The 25,072-nt window shown below is 50.8% G+C and overlaps 14 protein-coding genes across 14 annotated transcripts; 6 read left to right on the top strand and 8 right to left on the bottom strand.

Annotated features, from left to right (window-relative positions):
- Positions 1 to 123: 123 nt before the first annotated feature.
- Positions 124 to 3,027, top strand: KL928_000647 (uncharacterized protein; the record flags this gene model as incomplete). The annotated part of the gene is made up of 1 exon (XM_043206365.1): positions 124 to 3,027. The coding sequence occupies one exon, from the start codon at positions 124 to 126 to the stop codon at positions 3,025 to 3,027; it is 2,904 nt and encodes a 967-aa protein (XP_043062542.1).
- Positions 3,028 to 3,030: 3 nt separating this feature from the next.
- On the bottom strand, positions 3,031 to 3,756 carry KL928_000646 (uncharacterized protein; the record flags this gene model as incomplete). The annotated part of the gene is made up of 1 exon (XM_043206364.1): positions 3,031 to 3,756. One exon carries the CDS (start codon positions 3,754 to 3,756, stop codon positions 3,031 to 3,033), a length of 726 nt encoding a protein of 241 aa, XP_043062541.1.
- A 50-nt stretch (positions 3,757 to 3,806) lies between these two features.
- Positions 3,807 to 8,612, top strand: KL928_000645 (uncharacterized protein; the record flags this gene model as incomplete). Its single annotated transcript, XM_043206363.1, has 2 exons — positions 3,807 to 3,816; positions 4,000 to 8,612. 2 exons carry the CDS (start codon positions 3,807 to 3,809, stop codon positions 8,610 to 8,612), a joined length of 4,623 nt encoding a protein of 1,540 aa, XP_043062540.1.
- Positions 8,613 to 8,646: 34 nt separating this feature from the next.
- On the bottom strand, positions 8,647 to 9,003 carry KL928_000644 (uncharacterized protein; the record flags this gene model as incomplete). The annotated part of the gene is made up of 1 exon (XM_043206362.1): positions 8,647 to 9,003. One exon carries the CDS (start codon positions 9,001 to 9,003, stop codon positions 8,647 to 8,649), a length of 357 nt encoding a protein of 118 aa, XP_043062539.1.
- An 87-nt stretch (positions 9,004 to 9,090) lies between these two features.
- Positions 9,091 to 10,076, top strand: KL928_000643 (uncharacterized protein; the record flags this gene model as incomplete). The annotated part of the gene is made up of 2 exons (XM_043206361.1): positions 9,091 to 9,480; positions 9,708 to 10,076. 2 exons carry the CDS (start codon positions 9,091 to 9,093, stop codon positions 10,074 to 10,076), a joined length of 759 nt encoding a protein of 252 aa, XP_043062538.1.
- Positions 10,077 to 10,130: 54 nt separating this feature from the next.
- On the top strand, positions 10,131 to 11,414 carry KL928_000642 (uncharacterized protein; the record flags this gene model as incomplete). Its single annotated transcript, XM_043206360.1, has 1 exon — positions 10,131 to 11,414. The coding sequence occupies one exon, from the start codon at positions 10,131 to 10,133 to the stop codon at positions 11,412 to 11,414; it is 1,284 nt and encodes a 427-aa protein (XP_043062537.1).
- Positions 11,415 to 11,433: 19 nt separating this feature from the next.
- Positions 11,434 to 12,723, bottom strand: KL928_000641 (uncharacterized protein; the record flags this gene model as incomplete). Its single annotated transcript, XM_043206359.1, has 1 exon — positions 11,434 to 12,723. The coding sequence occupies one exon, from the start codon at positions 12,721 to 12,723 to the stop codon at positions 11,434 to 11,436; it is 1,290 nt and encodes a 429-aa protein (XP_043062536.1).
- A 95-nt stretch (positions 12,724 to 12,818) lies between these two features.
- On the bottom strand, positions 12,819 to 13,976 carry KL928_000640 (uncharacterized protein; the record flags this gene model as incomplete). The annotated part of the gene is made up of 1 exon (XM_043206358.1): positions 12,819 to 13,976. One exon carries the CDS (start codon positions 13,974 to 13,976, stop codon positions 12,819 to 12,821), a length of 1,158 nt encoding a protein of 385 aa, XP_043062535.1.
- A 538-nt stretch (positions 13,977 to 14,514) lies between these two features.
- Positions 14,515 to 16,326, top strand: KL928_000639 (uncharacterized protein; the record flags this gene model as incomplete). Its single annotated transcript, XM_043206356.1, has 1 exon — positions 14,515 to 16,326. The coding sequence occupies one exon, from the start codon at positions 14,515 to 14,517 to the stop codon at positions 16,324 to 16,326; it is 1,812 nt and encodes a 603-aa protein (XP_043062534.1).
- An 81-nt stretch (positions 16,327 to 16,407) lies between these two features.
- KL928_000638 (uncharacterized protein) lies at positions 16,408 to 16,839 on the bottom strand (the record flags this gene model as incomplete). The annotated part of the gene is made up of 1 exon (XM_043206355.1): positions 16,408 to 16,839. The coding sequence occupies one exon, from the start codon at positions 16,837 to 16,839 to the stop codon at positions 16,408 to 16,410; it is 432 nt and encodes a 143-aa protein (XP_043062533.1).
- Positions 16,840 to 16,966: 127 nt separating this feature from the next.
- Positions 16,967 to 18,394, bottom strand: KL928_000637 (uncharacterized protein; the record flags this gene model as incomplete). Its single annotated transcript, XM_043206354.1, has 1 exon — positions 16,967 to 18,394. One exon carries the CDS (start codon positions 18,392 to 18,394, stop codon positions 16,967 to 16,969), a length of 1,428 nt encoding a protein of 475 aa, XP_043062532.1.
- Positions 18,395 to 19,769: 1,375 nt separating this feature from the next.
- Positions 19,770 to 22,811, bottom strand: KL928_000636 (uncharacterized protein; the record flags this gene model as incomplete). Its single annotated transcript, XM_043206353.1, has 1 exon — positions 19,770 to 22,811. The coding sequence occupies one exon, from the start codon at positions 22,809 to 22,811 to the stop codon at positions 19,770 to 19,772; it is 3,042 nt and encodes a 1,013-aa protein (XP_043062531.1).
- Positions 22,812 to 22,869: 58 nt separating this feature from the next.
- On the top strand, positions 22,870 to 24,009 carry KL928_000635 (uncharacterized protein; the record flags this gene model as incomplete). Its single annotated transcript, XM_043206352.1, has 1 exon — positions 22,870 to 24,009. One exon carries the CDS (start codon positions 22,870 to 22,872, stop codon positions 24,007 to 24,009), a length of 1,140 nt encoding a protein of 379 aa, XP_043062530.1.
- Positions 24,010 to 24,040: 31 nt separating this feature from the next.
- KL928_000634 (uncharacterized protein) lies at positions 24,041 to 24,952 on the bottom strand (the record flags this gene model as incomplete). Its single annotated transcript, XM_043206351.1, has 1 exon — positions 24,041 to 24,952. The coding sequence occupies one exon, from the start codon at positions 24,950 to 24,952 to the stop codon at positions 24,041 to 24,043; it is 912 nt and encodes a 303-aa protein (XP_043062529.1).
- Between the last annotated feature and the right edge of the window lie 120 nt (positions 24,953 to 25,072).

Here is a 25,072-nt window from a genome sequence, read left to right as displayed (position 1 = left end):
ACGTAATGGATCGTGTAATCCCCCCCATTTTTGCCCGCCCTGTCCTGTTTGCGCAAAACATAAACAAAATAAAAAATATCAAAATAAAAACAATAACGTCAACTCATCTCATCCTTTGCCAGCATGTTTTCCACGTTGGTGGAGAATTTCCAAGAGAATGAGCCTCTTTTCGACCACCCGCTGCTGTTCCCGGCGCCCTGCGAGTCCGAGATCGCCCATTTCCAGAACGACAGGCTGTTCCAGGGCACCATCGAGTCTGCCGTTTGCCATCTCACGTCTCCCGGATCGATCGACTACCAGTTTCTCGTCGACTTTTTCCTGTCGTACAGAGAGTTTATAGAGCCGCTGCCGCTGCTCGAGCTGCTGCTTTGTCGGCTCACGTGGGCCCTCAAGCGGGCCAACAACATTTCTCCCTCGGAGGACGGTACACAAGCTCTGCCGATGGGGCAGGCATTCTACTCGGCGATCTTAGTGCGCACGTTTGTGATGCTGCGCCACTGGCTGCTCAACCATTTCCCCGATTTTGCCAAGGACAGGCGTTTGCGACAGCTGCTCTGCGGGGCCCTCAACGAGATCGCCACGCGGGACGAGTTCCGCGGCGAGCCCGATTCGCTGTGCACAAAGGTTATTGTCGACCTGAAGAAGCTGTATGCACGCATGTGCAGCGCGTACTGGAGCACTGGCGACGCGGTGGACGGTCTGGCCGATGCCGTGAATGCGCACGAAAACGCCCGCAACATGCGTGTGAGTGCGCTGGGGCTGCAGCAGCTCCGGGACAAGAACGTGCGCCGGTCGCAGATTCTGTCCGTGGTGGAAGGCAGCAGCGCGCACGCCGAGGAGACGGCGATTCTGCATCCCAAGGCGTCGCTCAACTGTCTCGCGAACCAGTCGCCGCTGTACGACGAGATTCTGGGCGACGTCAAGGCCACGCCGATCCAGGGCGTGCGCAAGCTGAGCCAGCTGATCGACCTCGAAGACAAGGAGAACGGTTTCTGTCTGAACGGCAAGGTGGACGTTTTCACAGAAAGCAAAGTGGACAGGATCACGCCGACGACGCCGCTGAAGAAGCTGGTCGAGCCGAACCAGAAACACGGCCACGGCCCGCGCAAAACACGGAAACTGTTCCATCTTTTCAGCAAGCCGGACACATCGCGTGCAAAAACAGTGGTGAGCGAAATTCCATTGTTGGGGTCCGACAACGTCGACCTGCTCAGCTCCAGAGTGATCACCGAGTTCGGCTACTACCAGGAACACGCGCAATCGCGCCGACCGGTTCCCAAGGCCGCACCTGCTCACACGGCACGTGACTCGGCAGAGCTGTTCAGCGCAGAAGTTTACGACCAGTCACCGACGAAGGGGAAGGAGAAGCGCACGATGGACGACACAGACGAGATTCTGAACGCAATCAACCATTCAAACGGCTCGTTCCGGACCCCGTCGGTGAGCATCAACTGGTCTTCGTTTGCCGACGTCACCGTGATGGAGGCCGACGTTGAGCGGATCCTGGAGCAGGGAGCACAGCCCAGCGAGAGCTCGGCCAAGTCGTATTTGTCGTACGACTCGGACCTCTCATCCCGTCATTCGCAACATTCCAGCGGACACCATGTGCTACGAAAGAAGCTGTCGTTTTCGAACCTGAGGGAACAGGATCAGGACCAGGACCAGAAGGAGGAACAGAAGGAGGAACAGAAGTCGCTAGAAATAGATCCCGAGATGCCGCAGATAGACGACGTCTCCTCCCAGCCTACGCTGTACCTCTACGAGCTTCCCTTCTTCGGCACATCCCTCCCCCACGAGGACGACTTTGAGTACGAAGCAGAAACAGCCTCCATCATACTGTCCGGGTCGTACCATCTTCCGTACCCCGGCATATCCCAGAACGCGATTGCCGAGCTCGCTGCCATTCCAGACGAAAAACACACCGACAACCCCGTCAACCACGCCTTGCTCAAGCTCAGAGGACAGCAGCCGGCAGCACAGCCCCAGGTGGTTTACGGGCTAAACGACGAGCACTCGCAGGAATCAGACTCGAGCATGGACGAGGTCAAGCTGGAACGCAAGGTCCGCGACCTGTTTATCCAGCCGGCTGCCACCAAGACAGAGCAAAAAGCGCCGACGCCGTACCGTTTCTCGGTAGCCCGGCGTTCTGTCGCCAGCCACGTTTCCAAGTTCACGCTCCAATCGTTGTCGAACACGCCCAGCAAGTCGCTCGCCGTTCCCTCCGGACTGTCCGTCGAGGAGATCATGTACAAGGGCACGCACGTTCCGTTCATCCTGGGCCACGAGTCGCACGTGATCGCCGAGCAGCTGACCTTGATCGAGCGCGACTTTCTCCTCGAGATCGACTGGCACGAGCTGGTCGACCTGAAGTGGGACAAGCCGCTGGAACCGTACAACTCGTGGCTGCGGCTGCTGTTTGACGAGCAGTCCAAGACGGGTCTGCGGCTGATCACGCTGCGGTTCAACCTGGCCACCAACTGGATCATCTCGGAGATTCTGCTGTGCAAGTCTGTTGCTCTGCGTGCGCTCACGCTATCGCGATTTATTCACGTCGCCAACAACTGTCTCAAAATGCAGAACTACTCCACCGTGTACCAGATCGTCCTGGCTCTGAACTCGTCGATCGTCAAGAAACTAAAGTCTACATGGAACACGATGGACGTGGGCGACCTGCTGCTGTTCAAGAAACTTAAAGACCTGTGCAGTCCGGAGCGCAACTTCGCCCACTTCCGCGCCGAGCTGCGCCAGATCCGTGCGTCCAAGGGCATCATCCCGTTCCTGGCGTTGGATTTGAGCGACCTCACGGTCAACAGCGAGCGGCCCACCACGACCGTAGAGGAGTACGAGCTGATCAACATCGACAAGTTCCGCGTCTCGTGCGGTATCCTCAAGAACATGCTCCGCAACATCGAGTACTCCAAGATCTACAATTTCGAAAAACACCCGCAGCTGCTGTCCAAGTGTCTGTATATTAGCTGTTTGAGCGAGCAGGAGATGGATTATTGCTACAGCCATCTGGAAGAGTGATTTTCAGTATATGCGGATTAGCAGGAATACGACGCTCAGCAGCGCCAGAAGCACCATGTTGTGGTGCACTCCGCGGGCGATGATCTCGCTTTTTTTCTGTCCCTCGACAATGCGAAGGTCTGCGTCGAAATTGTCCAGTTTCGCTTTGTTGACGCCCAGTTCGCGCTTCACCACGTCCAGCCGCGAGTTGAGGTCGTTCAGGTTGTTGAATATGTCGCTCGTGCACAGCTGGTCGATCTCCTGCTCCTTGGCCCCCAGCACGTTCAAAAAGCCCGTCAGATTGTCCAGGTTCTCCTCTAGAGCCCTGTTCAGCAGCTCCAGGTCCTGCACGCGGAAGTCCAGCTCCTTCAGCAGGTTTATGTTCTCTGTTTCGATGCTCTCGAGCCGTTTGTCGACGTTGTCTGCCACGAGCGACTCGAGCTCCTCGAACTTAGACCGCACCTGCAGACACACGCTGGCGCGGCGTTTGCGGCCGATTTTCGAAATGGTCGGGCCCAGCACTTTGGAGGGCGAGATCTGGTCGGACACACTGGGCACAGACAGGTAATGTCGGTGGTCTGAGCCCTGTATGTTGACGAGCGAGGCAGAGCGGTCGATGCTTCTATGCGGCGTGTTGTGGCTCGTGTTGCTGGGCGTGACGTACAGCGACGGCACCGACGGCACCGACTGCTGCGACCCGGCAGACACGAAGTCGGGGCGGTCGACGACGATCGGGGGGCGCGGAGGCATAGTATAGCGAATATAGAATATATTTAATTTTTAGTCACCGGTACTGCAAAATGGCAGACGGTCGCGTTTTAAATCAAAATATCGCCAACTTTAAAACACATTTATTTTCCTTTGTTGGTAACAGCCAGTACGCCAATTAATAAAAACCAGCGCAAACGGCCCTGCCAAATTGAATAAAGGCCCCGAGCTCTGGCAACTACCAAGAGAACACCATGGAGACCCATTTTGAGCCCGGAACGTAAGTATCCACCCGACCCGTATTGCTGACCTTTAGCCGCTGCTGGATCCCAGACGATAAGGTGGGATGGCTGGGCGTCGAAGTCGCGGCCGTCAACAAGAGGGACGGCAAGTTTGCGATCGATCTCGTGAGTGAGGACGGCGCAAAAAAACTCACCATCGAGACAGATAACCTAAATGAAAACAATACACAACTCCCCCTGCTGAGAAACCAGGTCGAGACCGTGGAGGACCTGACCGAGCTGTCGCATCTGAACGAGCCGTCTGTGCTCAACGCCATCAAGCTCAGATACGCCCAGTTTAGCATCTACACGTACTCTGGTATCGTGCTGATCGCCATCAACCCTTTCCAGCGCAACGACGAACTGTACTCGCCACACAGAATCCAGCGATACGCGTCCAAATCGAGGGGCGAGGAGGAGCCCCACCTGTTTGCGATCGCAGAAGACGCGTATCGCTGCATGAAAACAGACGGCCAGAACCAGTCGATCGTTGTCTCTGGAGAGTCGGGAGCGGGAAAAACCGTGTCGGCCAAGTACATCATGCGTTACCTTGCGTCCGTCGACTCTGACCACAACAACCACGACATGTCGGACACAGAAAAACAGATTCTAGCCACGAATCCGATCATGGAAGCCTTTGGTAATGCCAAGACCACAAGAAACGACAACTCCTCCAGATTCGGCAAATATCTCGAGATCCTATTTGACCAGAACGTCGTCATCATTGGCGCCAGCATCAGAACGTACTTGCTGGAGCGCTCGCGTCTGGTTTTCCAGCCGGCCACCGAGAGAAACTACCATATCTTCTACCAGATGGTCGAAGGTCTGGACGAGGCCTCCAAGAAGGAGTTTGGGCTCTCATCTGTGGAAGACTTTTTCTACCTGAACCAGGGCAAAATGCCACGTATTGCTGGTATTGACGATGCGAAAGAGTTCAAAGAGACGTGTGATTCGCTTGCTCTCGTCGGTATCACGCAGGATAGAATGCACGAGGTGTTTAAGATCTTGTCTGCTTTGCTGCACATCGGAAACATTGAGATCACAAAAACGAGAAACGACGCCATTTTGTCGCCGGACGAGCCAAACCTCGTCAAGGCCTGCGAGCTGCTTGGAATCGACGCTGCTGGGTTTGCGAAATGGATTGTCAGGAAACAAATCACCACCAGATCAGAGAAAATCGTGTCCAACTTAAACCACCAGCAAGCCACAGTGGCAAGAGACTCGGTCGCTAAATATATCTACTCGTCTCTTTTCGACTGGCTGGTCGACTACATCAATTCCGACTTGTGTCCGCCAGAACTGCAGAGCAAAGTGAAGTCGTTCATTGGTGTTTTGGATATTTATGGTTTCGAACACTTCGACAAGAACTCGTTCGAGCAGTTCTGTATCAATTATGCTAACGAAAAGCTACAACAGGAGTTCACTCAACACGTTTTTAAGCTGGAACAAGAAGAGTACGTCAAGGAGGAGATCGAGTGGTCATTTATTGAGTTTTCCGATAACCAGCCGTGTATCGACGTGATTGAGAATAGACTCGGTATATTGTCGTTGCTGGACGAAGAGTCGAGATTGCCATCTGGAAGCGACCAGTCATGGATTGAGAAGATGTATCAATCTCTCACAAAATCTCCTTATGACCAATCTTTCAAGAAGCCAAGGTTCGGAAACAACAAGTTCATCGTTAGCCACTATGCTCTGGACGTCACCTACGACTCGGAAGGTTTCATTGAGAAAAATAGGGATACTGTTTCTGAAGGACAGCTGGAAGTTTTGAAAGCCACAAAGAACGGTCTGTTGGCCGAAGTTCTAGAAACTGTCGACAAACAAGCCGAAAAACTTGCTTCTGAGCAAGCTGCTGCTGCTGCTACTGCTAAGCCTGGCAAGAAGGCCGTCAAGAAACCAACTCTTGGTTCCATCTTCAAATCGTCTCTGATTGAGCTTATGAACACAATCAACTCGACTAATGTTCACTACATTAGATGTATCAAGCCTAACGAGGAGAAGAAGGCGTGGGAGTTTGACCCATTGATGGTTCTGTCTCAATTACGTGCCTGTGGTGTTTTGGAGACAATCAAGATCTCGTGCGCAGGATTTCCATCCAAGGCAACTTATCCGGATTTTGCCAGATACTATTCAATTCTTTTACCGTCCAGCGAGAAGGAAAATTACTTGCGTGGCTCTGGCTCTGAGGAAGAAGCTATTGAGCTCACCAAGAAGATTTTGAAAAGTACCATTGATGATGAGCGAAAATACCAGACAGGAAAGACCAAGATATTTTTCAAAGCAGGTATTCTTGCTTTATTGGAGAAATACAGATCACACAAGATCAAACAGTCTGCCGTGACAATCCAGAAGCATTTGAAGGGTCACCACCAGCGCAAGGAGTACTCCCAAGTGCGTAGATCGCTACTGCAGACACAGTCTCTTGCTAGAGGATTTTTGGCCCGACAACGAATCAGAAGGGAGATGGAGAACGATGCTTCCATCACGATCCAATCTCTTATTAGAGGTTACTTTGTGCGGTCCAGATACAACTCTTCCAGAACGTCGCTTGTGTCGTTGCAAGCTATTCTCAGAGGCCATCTCTATAGAAGCAAACTGAGAGAGTCGCTACAGAAAGATGCGGCAACCTTGATTCAATCTGCTCTGAGAGGAAGAGCGGCCAGAAACCACTACAAGAAAACACTGTGGGCTGTGGTCTTTGCTCAAAGCTGTTTCCGGCGCCAAGTTGCTCGTAAGGAGTATCTACATTTGAGAGCTGAGGCGAAGTCGGTGAACAAGCTCCAGGAAGTGCAATACAGTCTTGAAAACAAGGTCATAGAGCTGACACAGTCTTTGACGTCCAAGATCGATGATAACTCGAAACTAATGAGTGAGATTGAAGCTCTCAGGTCGCAGGTGTCCGATTCCCAGAAACAGCACGCCGAGTTCAAGTCGAGAGAGCTAGAGTTCAATCAAAAATACGATTCTACAGTTTCGAAACACACAGAAAGCTTGAGTGCCCTGAATGCAGAGCTGGAGAAGTACAAGCACGATTACGAAGCGGCACGCCAGAGAGTCGACGAGCTTACGCAGCAGCAAGCACAGCTAAAGAAAGAGCTGGAGGAGAACGTTGAACAGCTCAAGGCTGCTCAGAAGGCACTTGACGACTCACAGAAAGAAAATGGCGATCTGAACAGTTCCATCTTGCAACTCAAACAGGAACTACTAGAGCTGCAGAACCAGATCTCTGTCGGTGCTCCGGGCCTTGCCAAGTCACGTGCCAGAGGTGCTCCAGGCTCACCAGGCTTGAACCACAAGAGTAACGGCAATTACGAGCCTCGTCCAGCGTCGATCGTGACCACGACCTCAAATAAAGACGATATGGATCTAGAAGCCATCAACAGCGAGCTATGGTCTCTGCTGCGCAACTCGCAGGCCTTGCACAAGGAAACGGTCGACGGTTTGCTGAAGGGTGTGAGGCTGCCGTCTGCTGCGGTGGCCTCTGAGCTCACCCGCAAAGAGGTTCTCTTCCCAGCCCGGATCATCATCATTATTCTGAGCGACATGTGGCGTCTTGGTCTCACTTCTGAGAGTGAGGCGTTCCTGGGCGAAGTCCTGGGCGTGATACAGAGCATTGTGAGCGGACTGAAGGACGACGACGTGATCAAGCACGGCGCTTTCTGGCTGACCAACACCCACGAGCTATACTCGTTTGTTGCCTATGCGCAGTCCACCATTCTGGCCAACGACTCCATCAGCAAAGACATGAGCGACTCCGAGTACGACGAGTACCTGAAACTGGTTGCAGTGGTGAGAGAGGATTTCGAGTCGCTGTCGTACAACATCTACAACATGTGGATGAAGAAGTTGCAGAAGGACCTTGAGAAGAAGTGCATTTCTGCTGTGGTTTTGGCACAGGCCCTGCCCGGGTTCCTTGCTCCGGAGTCGTCGCCGTTTTTGAGCAAGATGTTCCAGAACAACCAGCAGTACAAGATGGACGACATTCTGACGTTCTTCAACAACGTGTACTGGGCGATGAAGGCGTATTTCATCGAGCCTCGCGTGATGAACGAGGTGCTGATCGAGCTGTTGAAGTTTGTGGACGCGGTGTGTTTCAACGACCTGATCATGAGGCGGAACTTCCTGTCGTGGAAGCGTGGTCTCCAGCTAAACTACAACGTGACGCGTCTGGAGGAGTGGTGCAACGGCCACCAGATTCCGGACGGGTCGACGTACCTGTCGCATCTGCTGCAGGTCTCCAAACTGCTACAGCTGCGCAAGAACTCGCCCGAGGACATCGACATAATATTCGAGATTTGCCACTCGCTGAAGCCCGTGCAGGTTCAGAAGCTCATTGCGCAGTATGCTGTGGCCGACTACGAGGTTCCGATCGGTCCTGCGGTGACGACGTACTTGGCAGAGAAGGTTAAGAGCGACACGTCGGAGGGCGCGACCGACTTCTTCGAGCCGCTGAACCCAGAGGGCCGGTTCAACGACCCATTCAGAGACGTGGAGCTGCGTCCGTTCCACCGGGTCGAGGCGTACGTTCCTGCGTGGCTGAACATTCCTGTGATCAAACGGATCATCGAGCTGGTGACCCGGAACGCCACTGCGCAGGAGGCTGCCACGGAGTAGATACAAGTAACGTGTTAGAGGCGTGTTAAATAGTCTAATTACTGAAATGGATGGCGATAGGCACAATGATGACCACCAGGAGAATGACAATTATGAGAGCGAGACACAGCTTGAGCTTGAGGTTCTTTTTCCACATGTCTTTTCTGACCTGGTTCGCGGACCTGTTGAACAGTTTGGCGTTTGTGCTGAGGTCGTTGGCGCGGGTGTCGATGTCCTCCAGCACCTCTCCTCTCTGGTTGATGGCCTCGATGTTGTTTCTCATGATTCCGGCCGTTTCCTGGAGCGTGTTCTGCAGATTGTGCAAGTTCTGGTTCGACGGCTGCGTGGTCTGCTCCTTTTGCGCGTCGTCATTGAACGGGTTGTAAGGGTCGTAAGCCTGGGCGCCGGACATGTTTGAAGGCGAAGTAATGACAGATAAATATTTCCAGATTAATTTGGCTCCTCTGGTTTCCGGTGTGCCACTCTTAGAAGTTTACTCATGGGCAGTGTGTTTCTTCCGCATCTGCGCACGGGCTGGCACGTCGACCAGGCCATCTTGTCGGAGGACGACCGGCTCGTCGTGATCCGTTTCGGCCGCGACGCCGACCGCGAGTGCATGCTGATGGACGAGATGCTGTACAGCATCTCTGCCAAGGTGAGCCAGTTCGCCGTGGTGTATCTGTGCGACATTGACGAGGTTCCGGACTTCAACGAGATGTACGAGCTGTACGACCCGATGACGGTGATGTTTTTCTACCGCAACAAGCACATGATGTGCGACTTTGGCACGGGCAACAACAACAAGCTCAACTTTATGGTTGGCGACAAGCAGGAGCTGATCGACATCATTGAGACGATCTACCGGGGCGCCGTCAAGGGCAAGGGTCTGGTGGTGAGCCCGAAGGACTACAGCTACACGGGGCGGGGGAGAATGTAGGGGCAAGCTGAGAGGCTATATATGTGTATTTATAGAGGAAGCCAAATTAAATAATTGGGAAGCCAAAATAAATATTTTTAACTATTATGGCCTCTCAGAACTATCCCTCGTCGGCAGACTTGCCGCTCGAAGAGTAAGTATTCGCCCGCCAGTCTAACGCCAGCATGACTCCCTTCGAGAAGATCATCTACCGCTCCAAGCAGCAGCCGCTCGTGCCGCTGGGGTGTCTGGGGACGTGTGTTGCTGTTGCGATGGCTGCAAAAGGCGTCCGCACAGGCAACGCCAGGAGCGCGCAGAAGTGGTTCAGGTGGCGTGTGGGGCTGCAGGGCCTGACCATCGTGGCTTTGCTGGCAGGGTCCATCTACTTTGACAAGACCTTCAGGGAGGGCAAGACGGAGCAAGAGCTTGCTATCGAGAAGGCCCGCATGAGAGAAAGGCTGTGGATCGAGGAGCTGGAGCGCCGCGACGAAGAGATGAAGGAGCGCCAGAGACGCGCCGAGCTGGCCAGGAAGCGCAAGGAGGATGCCGAGGCGTCCAAGAGCGACTAGCGTAGCACATAGCTGTATTTCGGCCCTGTATATAAATTTTTTCTGATTTTCACCATGTTCCGACGATTAGTGTCCACTGCGTCGTCGACGTCGGTGTCGAACCTCGCCATCGCGACAAAACAGCAGTTGTACATGGTCGACCCCAGCTCGCCCGGGTCTGTGTTTTTCCTCCCGCACGGCACCAGAATATTCAACAGGCTCGTGCAGTTCATGAAGCTCCAGCAGGAAAAGCACGGCTTCACCGAGGTTATCTCGCCGCTGATGTACAAAAAGGATCTCTGGCAGACCTCTGGCCACTGGGACAACTACGCCGACGACATGTTCCGCGTCGAAAGCAACTCCAGCTCCAACAAACTCGAGGCGGTGTACGGACTCAAGCCGATGAACTGTCCGGGCCACTGCTTGATCTTTGCCCGTTTTGCCCGCTCCCACCACGAGCTCCCCGTCAGACTGTCCGACTGGTCCAGTCTGCACAGGAACGAGCCCAGCGGAGCGCTCACGGGCCTCACCAGAGTAAGACGGTTCCACCAGGACGACGGCCACATCTTCTGCTCCAGGTCGCAGGTGGGCGCAGAAATCGGCAAGACGTTGCAGCTCATCCGGCTGTGCTACTCCGTGTTTGGGTTCCACAAGTACCGGATGATGCTTTCGACGAGACCGGAAACGCATATCGGCACGGTTGAGGAATGGGACAGGGCAGAGAGCGAGCTGCGAAACGCGCTCGACAGGCACGCTGGGCCGGAAAACTGGGCTGTCCGCGACAAGGACGGTGCTTTCTACGGGCCCAAGATCGACGTCCTCGTCACAGACCGCACAGGAAAGGAACACCAGGCTGCCACCGTGCAGCTGGACTTCCAGCTGCCGCAGCGGTTCCAGCTCGAGTACCAGGGCGAGGCCGGACCGGAAACGCCGATCATGGTGCACCGGGCCGTGTTCGGGTCTGTCGAGCGGTTCATGGCGCTGCTCATGGACGAGTACGAGGGAAAATGGCCGTTTTGGCTGTCTCCTCGACAGGCGGTGATTATTCCTGTGAACGAGACGCATTTGGAGTATTCCCGTGCGATCCAGGAAAAATTGGGCGGTCAGCAGGACCTGGACGCTGCCTGTTCTCTGCGAGACGTCAGCTACTATGTGGATGTTGATGCACGGGCCGAAACCGTTGGTCTGCGGACCAAAGACTCCATTCAGAAGGGCTACAACTACATCATTTTGGTAGGCGATCGCGAGGTGCAGAGCGGAAGCGTTGCGGTGCGCTCGCGAGACAACCGCAAGGTGCAGACCATGGACATAGACGAGCTCCAGACGCTTTTCGCAGACCTGGAGAAATCTTATAAATAGCCATAAATAGCCACTTTATCTATTTTAGCATTTTTTTGGCGAGTTGCACCACCTCCTTCGATATGGCCGGGAGCGGCTCCTGGTCGAAGTTGATGCTGATTTGCGGCGTGCCGCTGTTGATGACGCTCGAGTCGATCAGGTTCTGCGGGATGAAGTCGCCGTGCTGCTCTAGAAACTCCATCCTTTTCTCGTAGTCTTTTTCCACTATGCTGCTGACGGCGCTCTTGAAACTGTCGATGGCCGACGAAATGTGCTCGTTCACGCGCGTGCGACGGTCCAGCTCCAGGATCAGCGAGTAGTACGACCGCACAAACTGCTGGAAGTCGCTATTGTACTGCACAAGCTCGTCCTGGTGCGTTTGTGCAATCTCCAATTTCCGGCTCACCTCGGTACTGATCTCAGAAAACTCATTGAGTTGCACCCTCAGCTTCGACTCGCCGTACTCCTGCATGTCGCGGACGTAGGTTTCCACACGCTGGAAGTAGTCCTCGAAGATATCCAGTATTTTCATCACCTCCTTGCAATTTTTCTTTATTATTTCTGCATTGCTGGTCAGCGACCTTTGCACCTCCGGAAGCTCCTCGACGTCGTTCTGCAGAACAGAGACCAGCTCGTTTTTTTCGTCCTGCGGAACTTTCGGGTCCCTGAGAATCGCCTCCCCCTTTTCGCACTGGTCGTAGTGGTTGTTGAAGCTGGTCAGAATAGCCACCATGTCGTGCTCCAGCTCGGTGTTTATCTCCAGGAGCTTCGAAACGGGGTCAATTGAGTTTGACTGGTTGTCCACCAACCTCATATCTCGGAACTTGCCGTCCAGGGCGTTCAGCTCGTTGTTGAGGTGGTCCAGATCAGAAGTGAGTCTTATCAGCAACGCGTCGGTTCTGTTGCCCTTAATGAGAGTCTGGATGTCTCTCAGGTTCTGCGACACGCCGTTGAACAGCTCCTCCACACCAGACTCGCTGATATACTCGTACAGCGTTGTTTGGCCGTCAAACACCACAACGGTGTTTTTGAGGGTATCTATGGTCTGATGCAGTTTATCCACGTCTTTGAGCAGCTGGCTTTGTAGAGAGGCCCTCCTCTCCATCACTCCGTTCAGATTCAACACCAGCGAGTCTCGAATAAGTTCTAGCAGCCGCAACTGTTGTTTTAGAGCATCCAGATAGTATATCAGCTTGGGTACTTTGATGTCCCGTCGCCGAAGTTTCTCGCTCGTAGACGTCAGATACGTGTTTGCGTCGTTGCAGACTTGCTCGGCATGTGCCAAGTTGGCGAGAGCGTGGGCCACCCATTGCGCAATGGGGACTGTCATTTAAAAATGTGAGATATTAAATATATTAAATATATTGTTTTTCAGGACAAAAAAATAACACCGGAAACCGGAAAACGAAAGAAAATGAATTTCACTTACTCGCTGTCAGTTCCCCACTCTCTGTAGGTGGTTTCCTCCAAGGTTCCAAAGACATCACCCAGGTAGTTGTCTGGAGCGTAGACAGTGCCGTTCTGGTAGGTTTTCCAGTCGGAAATGACGTCCTCGATGAAAGGCTTACCTGCAACCACTAGATTCTGGACTGCAACCTTACTGCCACCCTGAGACACTTGGGTGAAGAAGTAGGTGGTCTCGTTGTCGTAATAGTTGGCGTAGGTGAAGTCGGAGGCAGATCTCATGATGACGATCCTGCTGAAGTCGACCAAACCGTACTGCGCAGCTCTCATGAGGGCCTCCAGGGTGGCATTGTCCTCCTGCTGCGTGGTGCAGTAGGTGGCAGTTCCGTTGGTGATGAGGTCGGTGTAGTTGCTGAAAGCTTCGTCGAAGTCTGATCCAAACCAGTAGGTATCAGAAGTCAGGGTATCACAGGCAATAGCTTTTGGAGTTCTGTTTGCTGGGGCGTAGTCGTAAAGAGCTCTGAACTCTGCGTTTCTGGCCGTTCCATTGAAAAGATCGGTTTTCTGGGCCAGTTCCAAAGCACGGTCTCTCAACGCCTCGTTGACCTCGAAAATCTCAGTGCCGTACCACTCGGTTGGGTATTGGGTGGAGTTGGTGGTGCCGTACGAGAAGTAGCCGGTGGTCCAGTTGGAAGGCATCTGGCGAGCATCGACCTCGTACTCCAGGATCTGGACCGCGAACCGAGCAAAGGTCACGTCTCCGAGAGTTCCTTGTTCCGGAGAGATTCCTGCGATACCGGCAATCAGGAAGTAGGTCTCGGCGAGGTCGAACAGCGGGTTCAGGGCCAGGGCGGTCATGGTGGAAGCAGCATTGATTTCACCCTCGCCGGTGATGACCTCGCAGATGGAATAATTGCGGTTGCAATGGACTTCCGGGTAGATTGGCGACAAGCCAGGGATTGTCACGTTGTGCACAAGACCAAACTCTTCCAGGAAAGGTTCGGCCTCGTAGTCGAACATGTTGATAATCATGACTTTTGGCTGGTACGTCTCCAGCTCGTCGTAGATGGTCTCATTGAGGCCGGCGGTCTTGACGGGATAGAAAGAGGACGTGGAGGCCGTGGAGTAGGCACAGCTCACTCCGGCAAAAGCGAAGGACAGCAGAGCGGTGAACTTCATACGAGAGAATTGAAAAACTAGGGTTGTTGGCGTTGCTACTTGCAACACTTATAAATAGTTTCGGGAGCTGCAGCATTTCTACCCAACTCAGTAATGCGGGCCATTCCGTGGACTCCGCTACTGGCTCGTGCGAGAAATTCATTCACCGATTGACTCGTCTGATTGCTGCTATATCAAAAATAACAATAGATAAAATGCGGCACCATGCACACTATTTACCTCTATCTCTCTGAATTCAGAAACTCGACCAAATCGGACACCAATTTTTCCTTATGAAGTATTCATGCCCAAATCGCTGTTTCGCGCGACAACCCTACACACGAAAATTTTTACCTTTTTTCTCGGCCTGGAGAAGAAGTAAAAGAAAAAAACAAACTCGACATTCTCGCAAACAAAAGCCCCATTATTTTATTCTCGAGCACCAACTTGTCCCAGAACTCTCCAAGTTTCTACAACAGCAGTCACCAGTTTCACGTCGTCGCGCACTCCGGCTTTTCGTATTTCTGTTAGTCGTTAAAGGTGCCCGTTTATATCTGCAATGTCCGCCACCGTTGATTCGTCAAGAAAACCATCGATGGCCGAGAGACGTCCATCGATGGCCGAGCGCAGACCGTCGGTGCAAACAGGAAGACGGCCCTCTGTGATTCCGCATCTCGCCGGAATCGAGGATCCTGTGCTTCCCACTATTCCGGACCAGTGCGACGTGCTAATTTGCGGAACAGGGCTCGTCGAGTCCATTCTCGCCGCGGCGCTCGCCTGGCAGGGTTCCAACGTCCTTCACGTCGACTCCAACCCTTACTACGGCGACACCTCGTCCACCCTCACGATCGAGCAGATCAAGGCTTGGTGTGCCAATGTCAACCTCAACACTCCGGGCTTCCAGGGCTTTTCCAAAGCGCTCCTCTACATCCCGCGTCCCGATCAATTGAACAGCAGAGACTACAGCATTGACCTGACTCCGCGGATCATGTTTGTCAAGTCCGATCTACTTTCGTTGCTCATCAAGTCTAGAGTGTACAGATACCTCGAGTTCCAGTCCATCAGCAACTTCCACACTTTCGAGAACGACTCGTTCGGAAAAATGTCTTCCTCCAAGGAAGAGATCTTCACCGACCAGTCGTTGTCGCTGGCAACCAAAAGACAGCTGATGAAATTCATGAAGTTTGTTTTGGAGTCAGAGACCGCTCAAATTGCCAAGGAATTGGAACAATATAAATCAACGCCATTCACCGAATTCATCAAGGAAAAATACAAGCTGACACCTGCGCAGATTAACGAACTATGTTATACACTAGGGTTGTCTCCCACGCCTAATATTCTCACTATAGAAGGTATCTCTAGAATTAGAAGGTACCTGTCGTCATTCGACGTGTACGGCACTTTCCCAGTGCTGTACTCCAAGTTTGGAGGACCCGGAGAACTTTCACAAGGATTCTGTCGATCTGCTGCTGTGGCAGGTGCAACTTACAAGCTGGACTCGCAATTGCAATCCTATGACAGCAACAACAAGATCGCCACGTTTATGGATGGCAGCAAGGTGAAAGTCACCGAACGACTGGTTTGCTCTCCATCACAGGCTCCTGCTAATGCACAGAACGTTCCTGAAAGGAAGTATGAGGTGACACGCCTGATCACCATTGTCAAGAAATCCTGCAAGGAATGGTTTTTCGAGGGAGAGTCTGCTGCTGTGGTGGTTTTCCCTCCAGAAACGCTTCCTTCCCACAACGTGTACCCGGTGCAGGTGATAATCATGGGATCGGGGTCAGGATGTTGTCCTCAGGGTCAGTGCATATGGTACTTGTCGACTGTCGAGAAGGGCGAAAAAGCCAGGCGCGATTTGGAAGAAGCGTTGGCCAAGCTAGAGGAAAGCATATTGCGAGAATCGGAAGACGGTGGATTCGATGTGGAGTTGACCGACGAAGATGTGGTTTCCAGACCAGATGGAAGCATCTCAGTCATTAATTCCGTCAAACTGGGAAAATCGTTCAAGGAGTTTGTTCCCCAAGAGAAACTGACGTACTTGTTCAAGCTGATGTTTACTCAATACACTTCCGTGGAGCCGTTTGGGGTGGTGAACGAAAACGTTTTCAAGAAGACCTTCAAAGAAGGAACAGAGAACAGCGTTGATTACCAGATTCTTTACTCGAACATGCCTTCTGCCGAGATTTCTTACGACGGAATAGTCACCGAAGCCAAGCTGTTGTACAGCACAATTGTTGGCTCCGACGACGACTTTTTCGACGTGGACTTTGAGGACGACGAGGAAGACACGCTAGCAGCCGCGCGAAACGACTCTGCGATCGTGGACGACGACGACGAATTCAAAGACGAGATGGATTTCGAACTATAGGTCACCGGATGGCCACTCTTGTGTATTAGGAACTTTTAATGTAATGTGCAGTCGATACAATTAATTAGTACATCATCATATTTACTGCTGAGAGAAGTACTCCAAAAGGACGTTTCTCTCCTCAGAGTCGGCACCCCAGTTCTTGATGACAACACAAGAAGCACCAACAACCTTTCTGGCGTTACCGTCTCTGTCCAAAGCACAAAGACCCGCCCACTCACCGAGTTGCTTAGCGTCGGAGACCTTAATCAAAGGAATCTTCTCCTCTGGCTCATTGCACAGAGCCTCAACGAGAGAAATGATCTTGGCCTCAGTGACAGAGTCACACAAGACACACAGTTGAGCCTCACCTCTAGCCAAAGCCTTGATAGCCTCTCTGAGACCTCTGGCAAGACCATCGTGAACCAAAGCGGTTCTCAGGACCTTTTGCAGGCAGTCTTCGATGGAAACGGAAGAGGATTCTTCAACAACAACTTCTTCTTCGATTTGGACTTGTTCTTCGACGTCGGACATAATAATAACTTCTTCCTCAGATGAGATCTGGTCAGTTTACAGAGAGAAAATGTTTTTGAAAAAATTAGCAAAAAATCGGGGGTTGAAAAAATATGCACGTGACATACAGCCTGGGTTTGTCAGACCTCTAAATAAATAGCGGGATCTCAACTGCTCCACCAACGGTCTGTAGTCTGTCTGCTTTGTCCGACTTGTTGTTCTTGCGGCCCTCGAGCTTTCGTTTCTTTGTCTGTTTTCCTTTTGTCTCCTTAGGAACCGGTTCTGGCGCCGGACTGTGTCCCAGCACAGACTGAGCCAGTTCTTTGGTGATTTGCAGATCCACTGGCTCTCCCGCGGAGCTTGGGGCTGCTGACTGAGTGATGACCGACTGGAAGTAGTCGTCGATGGTAGTGAGCTGGCCGTTCCGTGCAATTTTGATAACTTTGACGTTTTCGTCCTCTCTTATCATCTGCTCCACGAATTGGTTATTGTAGCCGTGTTTTGCGCGCTCGTATTCGACTTCTTCGTTTGCAAGAGACTCTAGCGTGATGAACTCGATGCTGGTTCCAAAAAACAGGTTCTTGCCGTCGTTAGATGATAAGTTGGACCCATTCAAGCTGGACGAGCCCAGCAAAAGGGACACAGAGGTTAGGCCAGCGAGATCTTTGCGGATTTTGATGGACTTTGATAGCTTTATCGCTCTCAGGATCTTGGCAAAATAGCTGAAGTTGTAGAATGACGAGATCGTTGTGGAACAGACGACCATGTGAGTCTGCTCCTCGTCGACGAGCTCCGGCTTGTACAACTGCATGTCTTTCAAAAACGGCTTTCTTGACGGAAACACAAGCTTGGAGTATCCTATCGATGCATCTTCAGACTTGGAGATCAAGACAAGTTTTCTCTGATGTTCCGACTGCATGTTGGAGCAGTAAAGAATCAGTTCCTCGGTACTCAAATCCTTCATGTCTCTGAGCGCGTCGTAGACCAGGGACGATTGTAGGGTGAGCTCCATAACCTTTTTGGACGAGTCGAGCTGGAAATAGGCAGATCCCGTTTGAGAGTCTGTGATTTCAGACTCGAAATCGGCCGGATCGATAAACAGCGTGGTCAACTCGCAGCGCTCAATAATGAAGTCGTCTTCAAAGGTGAGTATAAACGGCGACCCGTCGCCCTTGTAGCTCAAAATACACTTTGTGCGCAGCTCTGGATTATCTTTGTCGCCCGGGATATGAATATTGATTGTCTCGATCAGGGACTTGAGATCAAGATGGACAGACACGCTCTGTCTTGAGTCTAGAGACTCGGCATCGTCATCAGTGGTGCTTTCCTCTTCGTCTGAAAGTAATATGCGCTCTTTTTTGACATGGATCGGGTAGAATTGGAAACTGCTGAATAGTCGTTTATCTAACGTGAGATACACTTTGCAGATATTATTGTCGACGACGCTGAAACAGAGCCCATTTTGCGTGATGTTCAGCAAACAGCTGCCTCCAAAAGGCAATATAGACGAGATCAGCTGGTAGATGGGCACGATATTGCTTGTTGAGGCAGTAAACTGGATTCTTTCGAGGGCCATACAAAAAATACAAAAAAACGCGTGGATATAAATTTATCTCAGATTAAATAGTATCTAGACTAGTAACTCTGGCCAGAGAAGAAGTAGAAAAAGGCTCAGCACCTAGGTAGCAACTCGCAGAATTGTCCTTAATGAGCAAACTCATTAATCAGAGCAGCCTCAAGCTTCAGCTGATAGAGCAAGTGAAGTGCCAGGCAGCATTGTTGTAGGCAAAGTATCCGTAATCAGCGTCGTCGTCCTGTTCTTGTCTCTGAGGAGTGTTCATGGAAGCTTGCATTCTGAAGTTGTTGATGGTGATGATGTTTGGGGGGAGATCGCCCGTATTTATAGACCGCGCGGGAAGACCACAGGATGGATCTGAGTCGGGTGTTTACCTTTGGCAGTTTGAGATGCAACGAACCTGTCGTCTCCAGCCAGTCAAATCGGGCTGCTGAAGCAATTAGCTGACCATTGAGGTTCCGAAATGGGCAATTAATATTTGGTAATTAAAACGTTATCTGAAAAATTGCCGTTATGTGAATAGAGACATAATCCGGGGGGTATATTAAGAAGCCCAAAAGAGAAATATTTAGTCAGTTCAAAACAAGGTTGTAAAATTTTGCTTGAGCTTCCGCCTCCTATTGGACGCTACACGAGCGGCGGTTGCTACCGGCAAGCTGCCACTTTACCCAATACGGGAATACTTTGTTACAACGTGCCCTGTAATCTAAAGTCGTCTTTAATCGCATATGTGTGTCGTATCGTAATAGTATATATACATCAAGGTCGGAGTGCATTTTCGCAAGCATTGTCTTACTGTCCATGCAAACATGCAAACATGCCGTGTATGTTACAATGCAAAACTCTAGGATGCAAAAGCCCCCCAGGCTCCATTTATCATTATTGTTTTTCGTCATATTATTATTAGGCAAGCCCCCAAAATTCAGTTCTTGATGGAAGCGACTTGCAAGGCCTGCTCCAGGCCCTCGAGACTGACCAGTTTCTGGGCTAGAGCAGCACAGCCGTAAAATAGCGCACCGAGTCCGTAGGAGAAGATGAAAGATAGGAACAAGATGGTGACAAAGGTGAGGGCAGCCTCAGTAGAGGTCATGAGATAAAAAGGGAGACTGTAGTACACCAAGCCATGAATTCTTTCGAAATAGTGGGAGACTTTGAAGCTGAGGGACTGTTCCATGGTGACGGGACTGGTGACGATGAAGAATTTTACTGAAGGACGAATAATATTATGCTAACCTCTTTTTATTTGGTTGGAATCGGATAGCCCGGGAAGGAACGCAGAAATATGGCTTCCAGAAAACTTTGGAAAAAAATTTTAACAATCCAATTTACGTCATTTGTGCATCGATCAGGGCCCAATTATTTGACTGAAAAATATCTATTGTGAAATGTTTACTATATTCTGTAGCGTCTGTAGTTCTTCGTTTGTTAGGCGTGCAACCAGTTTTGTGTATTTCTCCGGGTCACCTTGCACCTGCGTGAAACTCTCTTTGAATGCCCGGAACACGTTGACGTTGTCCAGCACCGTGTTCGAAAACGGATCTTCCTCGTACTCGTCTTCCACACGCAGCAGATCCGAATCGCGGCCCATATTTTCTAGAACGTAGTCGGCAAGGTCGTCATCGTCCGCGTCCTCTGCTTCGTCGTTGAACACCGGTGGTGCAAACTGATCTTCGACGAATTGCTCTTCGGCGTTGAAATCGGCACGTTTTTTTTGCAAGTCGTTAATGGCAGCCGGTAGTTTTGCAAAGTGATCTGCCAGAGTGCTTCCCACAGCGGAAACTAATTCTTCCAACTGCAGCTGTTTTAGCGCCTCGTAGTCCACGCTCAAAAGGGAAAGAAGCCCCAATACGCTCAGCTTCAGATCGAACACGCGTTTCATCGAGGGAGCCAGCTTGAACCAGGTCATCATAAAAGACTCCAGGGCGTGGCATTCCATCAGAACTTGCAGACAGGCCTTCGGATGCACCACCAGCACCGCAACCACCACTCCCAACACTGTGATCTTCAGACTGTCGGAAGAATGTGCAGTATCATTGTGCGATAACACCCCGAGAGTAGATCGCACCAGTTGCGGACTATAAGGCTCAACAGAGGCCTTGTCGAGGGTGAGCGCAAAAGTGGCACCCAGATCGGCAACATCATAGATCTCGTTGGCGTCTGGATCCTCTGAGCCCAGAATCTGGAGAATAAGCTGAGCCAGGGCATCCTGATACTGCTTGTTTTCTCTGAACACAGCACCGCCGTAGACCAGGTAGTTTTTAAGTGCTGGAGTAATGTCGTCCAGAAACATTCCCAAGTCGTTCTTCATCACGGCAGTGACCATGCTTTCGAACAAAGACCACATTGCTGGAGAAACCGCGCGGGTTAGGAATAAAGTGTTCTCAATAAGTTCTGCGGCCTCAGCATAGAAATCGTCCAGCTCTTTTTCGAACGTGTACTGAATAATTGGAGCGTAGCTCTGCTCCAAGCCGGCGATCATGTCCTGAGAGCTTTCGAAGTAAAGTAGAACAGTCACCATTGTATTGAAGACTCCCAAGGCTGCCATGTGTTTGTCTGTGAGGTCATCGTGGTCCAAATTGTCCGGCCCGCTGTTCGATAAGTCGTTAATTTCGGTGAGAAGACGGAGGAGCTGTTCGCTCAACCTGGCCATCAGGTTGGCACCAAACGGCTGCAATTGAGCAGAGTAGCACTCCACACACTCCTGGATGACAGCAGAAACGGCATCAATGTCCACTTTGTTGGACAATTCCAACAACTTTTCCATGGTCTCCACGATGATGGAACCCAGAGCTTCCTTGAATTGCTCAAACGAGATGAACGCTTGAATAGCCAAGGCTGCCTCCAGCTGGACAGGCAAATTACTGTCCTCCTTGAAACACGAAAGGACACCATTGAACAAGACAGTGAGGTTGTTTTCGTTCTGGAATTTGAGACTGTCAAACTTGGCAGACACATTGCAAGTACGTGCCCTCAAAAATGGAAACTGGGACTGGAAATTTGGCAGCACAAAGCTGGCCACAAACGGCTCCACCTGGTCTGCTAGCGATTTTGTTGCCGTCAGCTTGCTCGAGATTTGGCCCACTATACGCAGTGCAGACTCTTTCTGCTTGGCAATCTCCAAAGTCTCTGGCACATTGGCAAAAGAGGCTAGTTTCTCATAAGCAAACTGTAGAATAGGTTCCAGCGCAACCTTGGATCTTTTCTCGACCATAGTGTAGATCAAAGACAAAACGGCCATTTGCGGAGAGCTGGTCTCTTCGTACATGTCCAAGATCATATGGATGTACTCGTTAGGATCGTTTTCAAACATATCAAGAACTTCATCGGTTGGACAGAGCAGCGGAAAGGCCACCTCTGAGATGATTTCTCTGATATGTGGCTCGAGGAGCGGGAAACATCCCTTCTGCACCACACACTGTTCCAGGAACGAAATGATTTGATAAAGCGACGCATCGCTGAGCCATATTTTTTGATGTCTCCATTCCTGCAGTCGTTTGAAGTAGACTTCTAAAAGGCCAGGAACAACGCTGTGAGCAAACAAATCTCTGAACTCTGTGTATTCGTATCTGCTTGACAAACTCTTGGATCCATAACGCTGAAACAGTCTGTACAGGTTAGCATAGGCCCACTTTTGGCTCTTGACCCACGGACTTAACGATTGGTCATCTTCTTCCAGGTCCATGACGGTTGGAGGCAAATTCATGTTGATCACGTCCACATGGAAGGTAATCCATTCAAGTGAAAAGTCCTGCTGCTGAAGAGGCTCTGGTAAATCATGATACGTCACAAACTTGTAGCACTTGATGATCAGTTTGACAATCTCGCCAGCTTCGTAATGGGTCTCGAACGCTGCTGGGTTTGCAACAAATTGCTTACCAATTTGCAACAAACTTGGAAAGTTGTCTCTGATTATAGGGTCTAGTTCCAAATGACGATTGCCATTTGTCCTCCATCTATAGTTTCTAGTCAATTCGGAAAAACAGAGCACTCCTGTGTACATGGCTTGAATATCTGAGGTGTTGAGAAAGAGCGCTTTGGTGTTATCTAGGAAAGTAGGCCAATTCTGAGGATAATCGTATGAGATCATGACACTCAAGACTGGAATGAACTGGTTCCGCAACGTCCTCTCCAGCTTGAGGATCGTGGGAATAATTCTGTCTCGGATGCCGGGCTTTTCCCCCTCGTCGATTTCTCCCTCTGAGCTCGACCAGCTCCTGATCATTTTATTCTTGAAGTAGATAGAACATGCCTGTTTGACAACGGGTTCAACGTCGTCTGAGCCCAGAATGTCCAGACACGCGCCTAGAAACCCAACTATGGACTCGGCCTGCTTAAGCTGTTCCTCAGCATGTTGTCGGACACCCTGATCGGCCTGCAGGGTCCCCAGGAAACAGTTGTGTAGGGCCTGGACGTTCATTTACAAGGAGGAAATTTTAATTTAAAAAAATTCCAAAAAAAAAAACTTTAATTATATCATGGCTCCAGCTACTATTCTTTGCGTTGGCATGGCCGGATCGGGCAAAACGACCTTTGTCCAGCGGCTGAATTCACACCTGCATATGAAGAAACAGGCTCCGTACGTGATCAATCTCGATCCGGCTGTTCTCAAGGTTCCATTTGGATGCAACATCGATATCAGAGACTCTGTGAAGTACAAGAAGGTGATGGAAAATTACAACCTGGGTCCCAACGGTGCCATTGTGACGTCCTTGAACTTGTTCTCCACCAATATCGACCAGGTCATCTCTCTTGTTGAGAAGAAATCCGACAGATACAAACACTGCATTGTCGACACTCCAGGGCAAATCGAGTGTTTTATTTGGTCTGCGTCGGGCGCCATCATCACAGAAGCGTTCGCCTCGACTTTTCCAACGATAATTGCATACATCATTGATACTCCACGAAGCTCGTCGCCAACAACGTTCATTTCCAACATGCTATATGCTTGTTCTATTCTGTACAAGACCAAGCTTCCGATGATAGTTGTGTTCAACAAGACGGATGTCAGGGACTCCAAATTTGCTACAGAATGGATGACCGACTTTGAGGCCTTCCAAGATGCCCTCAGAAACAACAGCGAGCTGAATGACGAGACCAGCAACGGTTCGGGATACATGGCCTCTTTGGTGAATAGCATGAGTCTGATGCTGGAGGAATTCTATTCCACCTTGGATGTGGTCGGATGCTCTGCTTACACGGGAGCAGGTTTTGATGAGTTCTTGGATGCTGTGGACGCCAAGGTCGATGAGTACAACAACTTCTACCAGAAAGAGAGAGAAAGGATTATCAAGGAGAAGGAAGAGAAAGAGAAAGAGAACAAACAGAAGCAACTGACGCACTTGATGAAAGATCTCGGCCTGGGCAAAAAGGAGCCGGTGGACACGATTTCTGATGCCGAGGACGACGGCGAAGAAGAATACGAACACGGACTGGTCGAGCCAGACATAAATGAGCCACAACGCGAGTACACCTTTGCGGAGGACAGAAACGGCGAGGTGACAGAGGAAAATAAGGACGTGCACGGGGTATACCAGAAAGCGTTTGAGCAAGGATCGAAGACCGCCAAAAGCGACGTTGCAGAGAACATTGCCAAGTATATTAGACAGCAGCGTTGATCGATATGTACAGTGATAATGCTTATTTATGCTAATACGTGCCTTTAGTCAGCACCACCCATCCATCGGGCAAAGTGGTCACTTTGGTGAGACCGAGCGTTGCCAACTGGTACAGGTTTTTTTTAGTATTGTTATCTGGCTGGTCCAGCTGCGTCAGCTCCGGGTACTGTGGTGTATTCAGCGCGCAACACACCACCGAAAATGATTCCTTGAGCTTTCCGGTGAACAGCTGTAAGGGATCTGTGGTTTCTTCGAATCCAACGTTTGTCAGCCCGACAAGGGCAACGTTGTCAAGCTCGGATAGCTCAGACACGGGCTGCAGTTTCTGCTGCAACAATGAAATCTTGCGTGTAAAGAAATACTCAGTGACCAGAGTGAAGTCATTTGGATCCGTGACTGACTGGTCTAGGTGCGCATTTTGCATAACGTTGATTGCTTCCAACGAATCAGCCAAAGCTTTGTAGGTGAGAGACACAGCAGGAGTCTCATTTTTGAGCACCAACACTGCAGCGAACCGCTCCAGCTCGCTCCACAATTGCTCGTACTGGTTCTGACGTGGCAAAGGAGGCAGTTTGCGTTCTCTTTTCAGCACTCTCAGCCTATCCACCACGCGATCATCGTATTCATTGTAAATGTATCTAGACGAATGTGTCTTCAGCTGCTGACTTTTCAGCAAGTCTGCCTGTAACCGTGGATCGTCGGGGATCTTTGGCAGCTCTGTGTTTCCGTGCACGTGAACGTACCCCGATCTCCGCGCCTCCTCAATCTTGATGTTGGCTCTCTTTTGATACTCGTGCTCAGACTGTTGCGACTCATGAATGGCTTTCAACAGTCTATTCCCTTTCTCCGTGGCTCTTTTGATTGCATCTTGGTCAAACTTTCCAATCTCGGAAGAGAACTCAACAACAGGAATGACGTAGTGTCGCACCAGCTGTCTAATCATGATATGAAAATATTATTATATTTTAATTAAGCTAGTTTTTTTTGTTTTTTTGTCGGCTGTCGACCAAAAACCTATCTCCGACGCTCACCGGCTGATAACCACTTTCTCGTTATCTATAAA

This window comes from Ogataea angusta (assembly GCF_019207475.1).
Source record: "Ogataea angusta isolate 61-244 chromosome Unknown 61-244_NODE_1_length_1302399_cov_90.877568, whole genome shotgun sequence".
In the NCBI taxonomy this organism is placed as follows: Eukaryota; Fungi; Ascomycota; class Pichiomycetes; order Pichiales; family Pichiaceae; genus Ogataea; species Ogataea angusta.
Note: the sequence above shows the minus strand (reverse complement) of the source record. Positions and strands in the feature narration are given on the sequence as shown.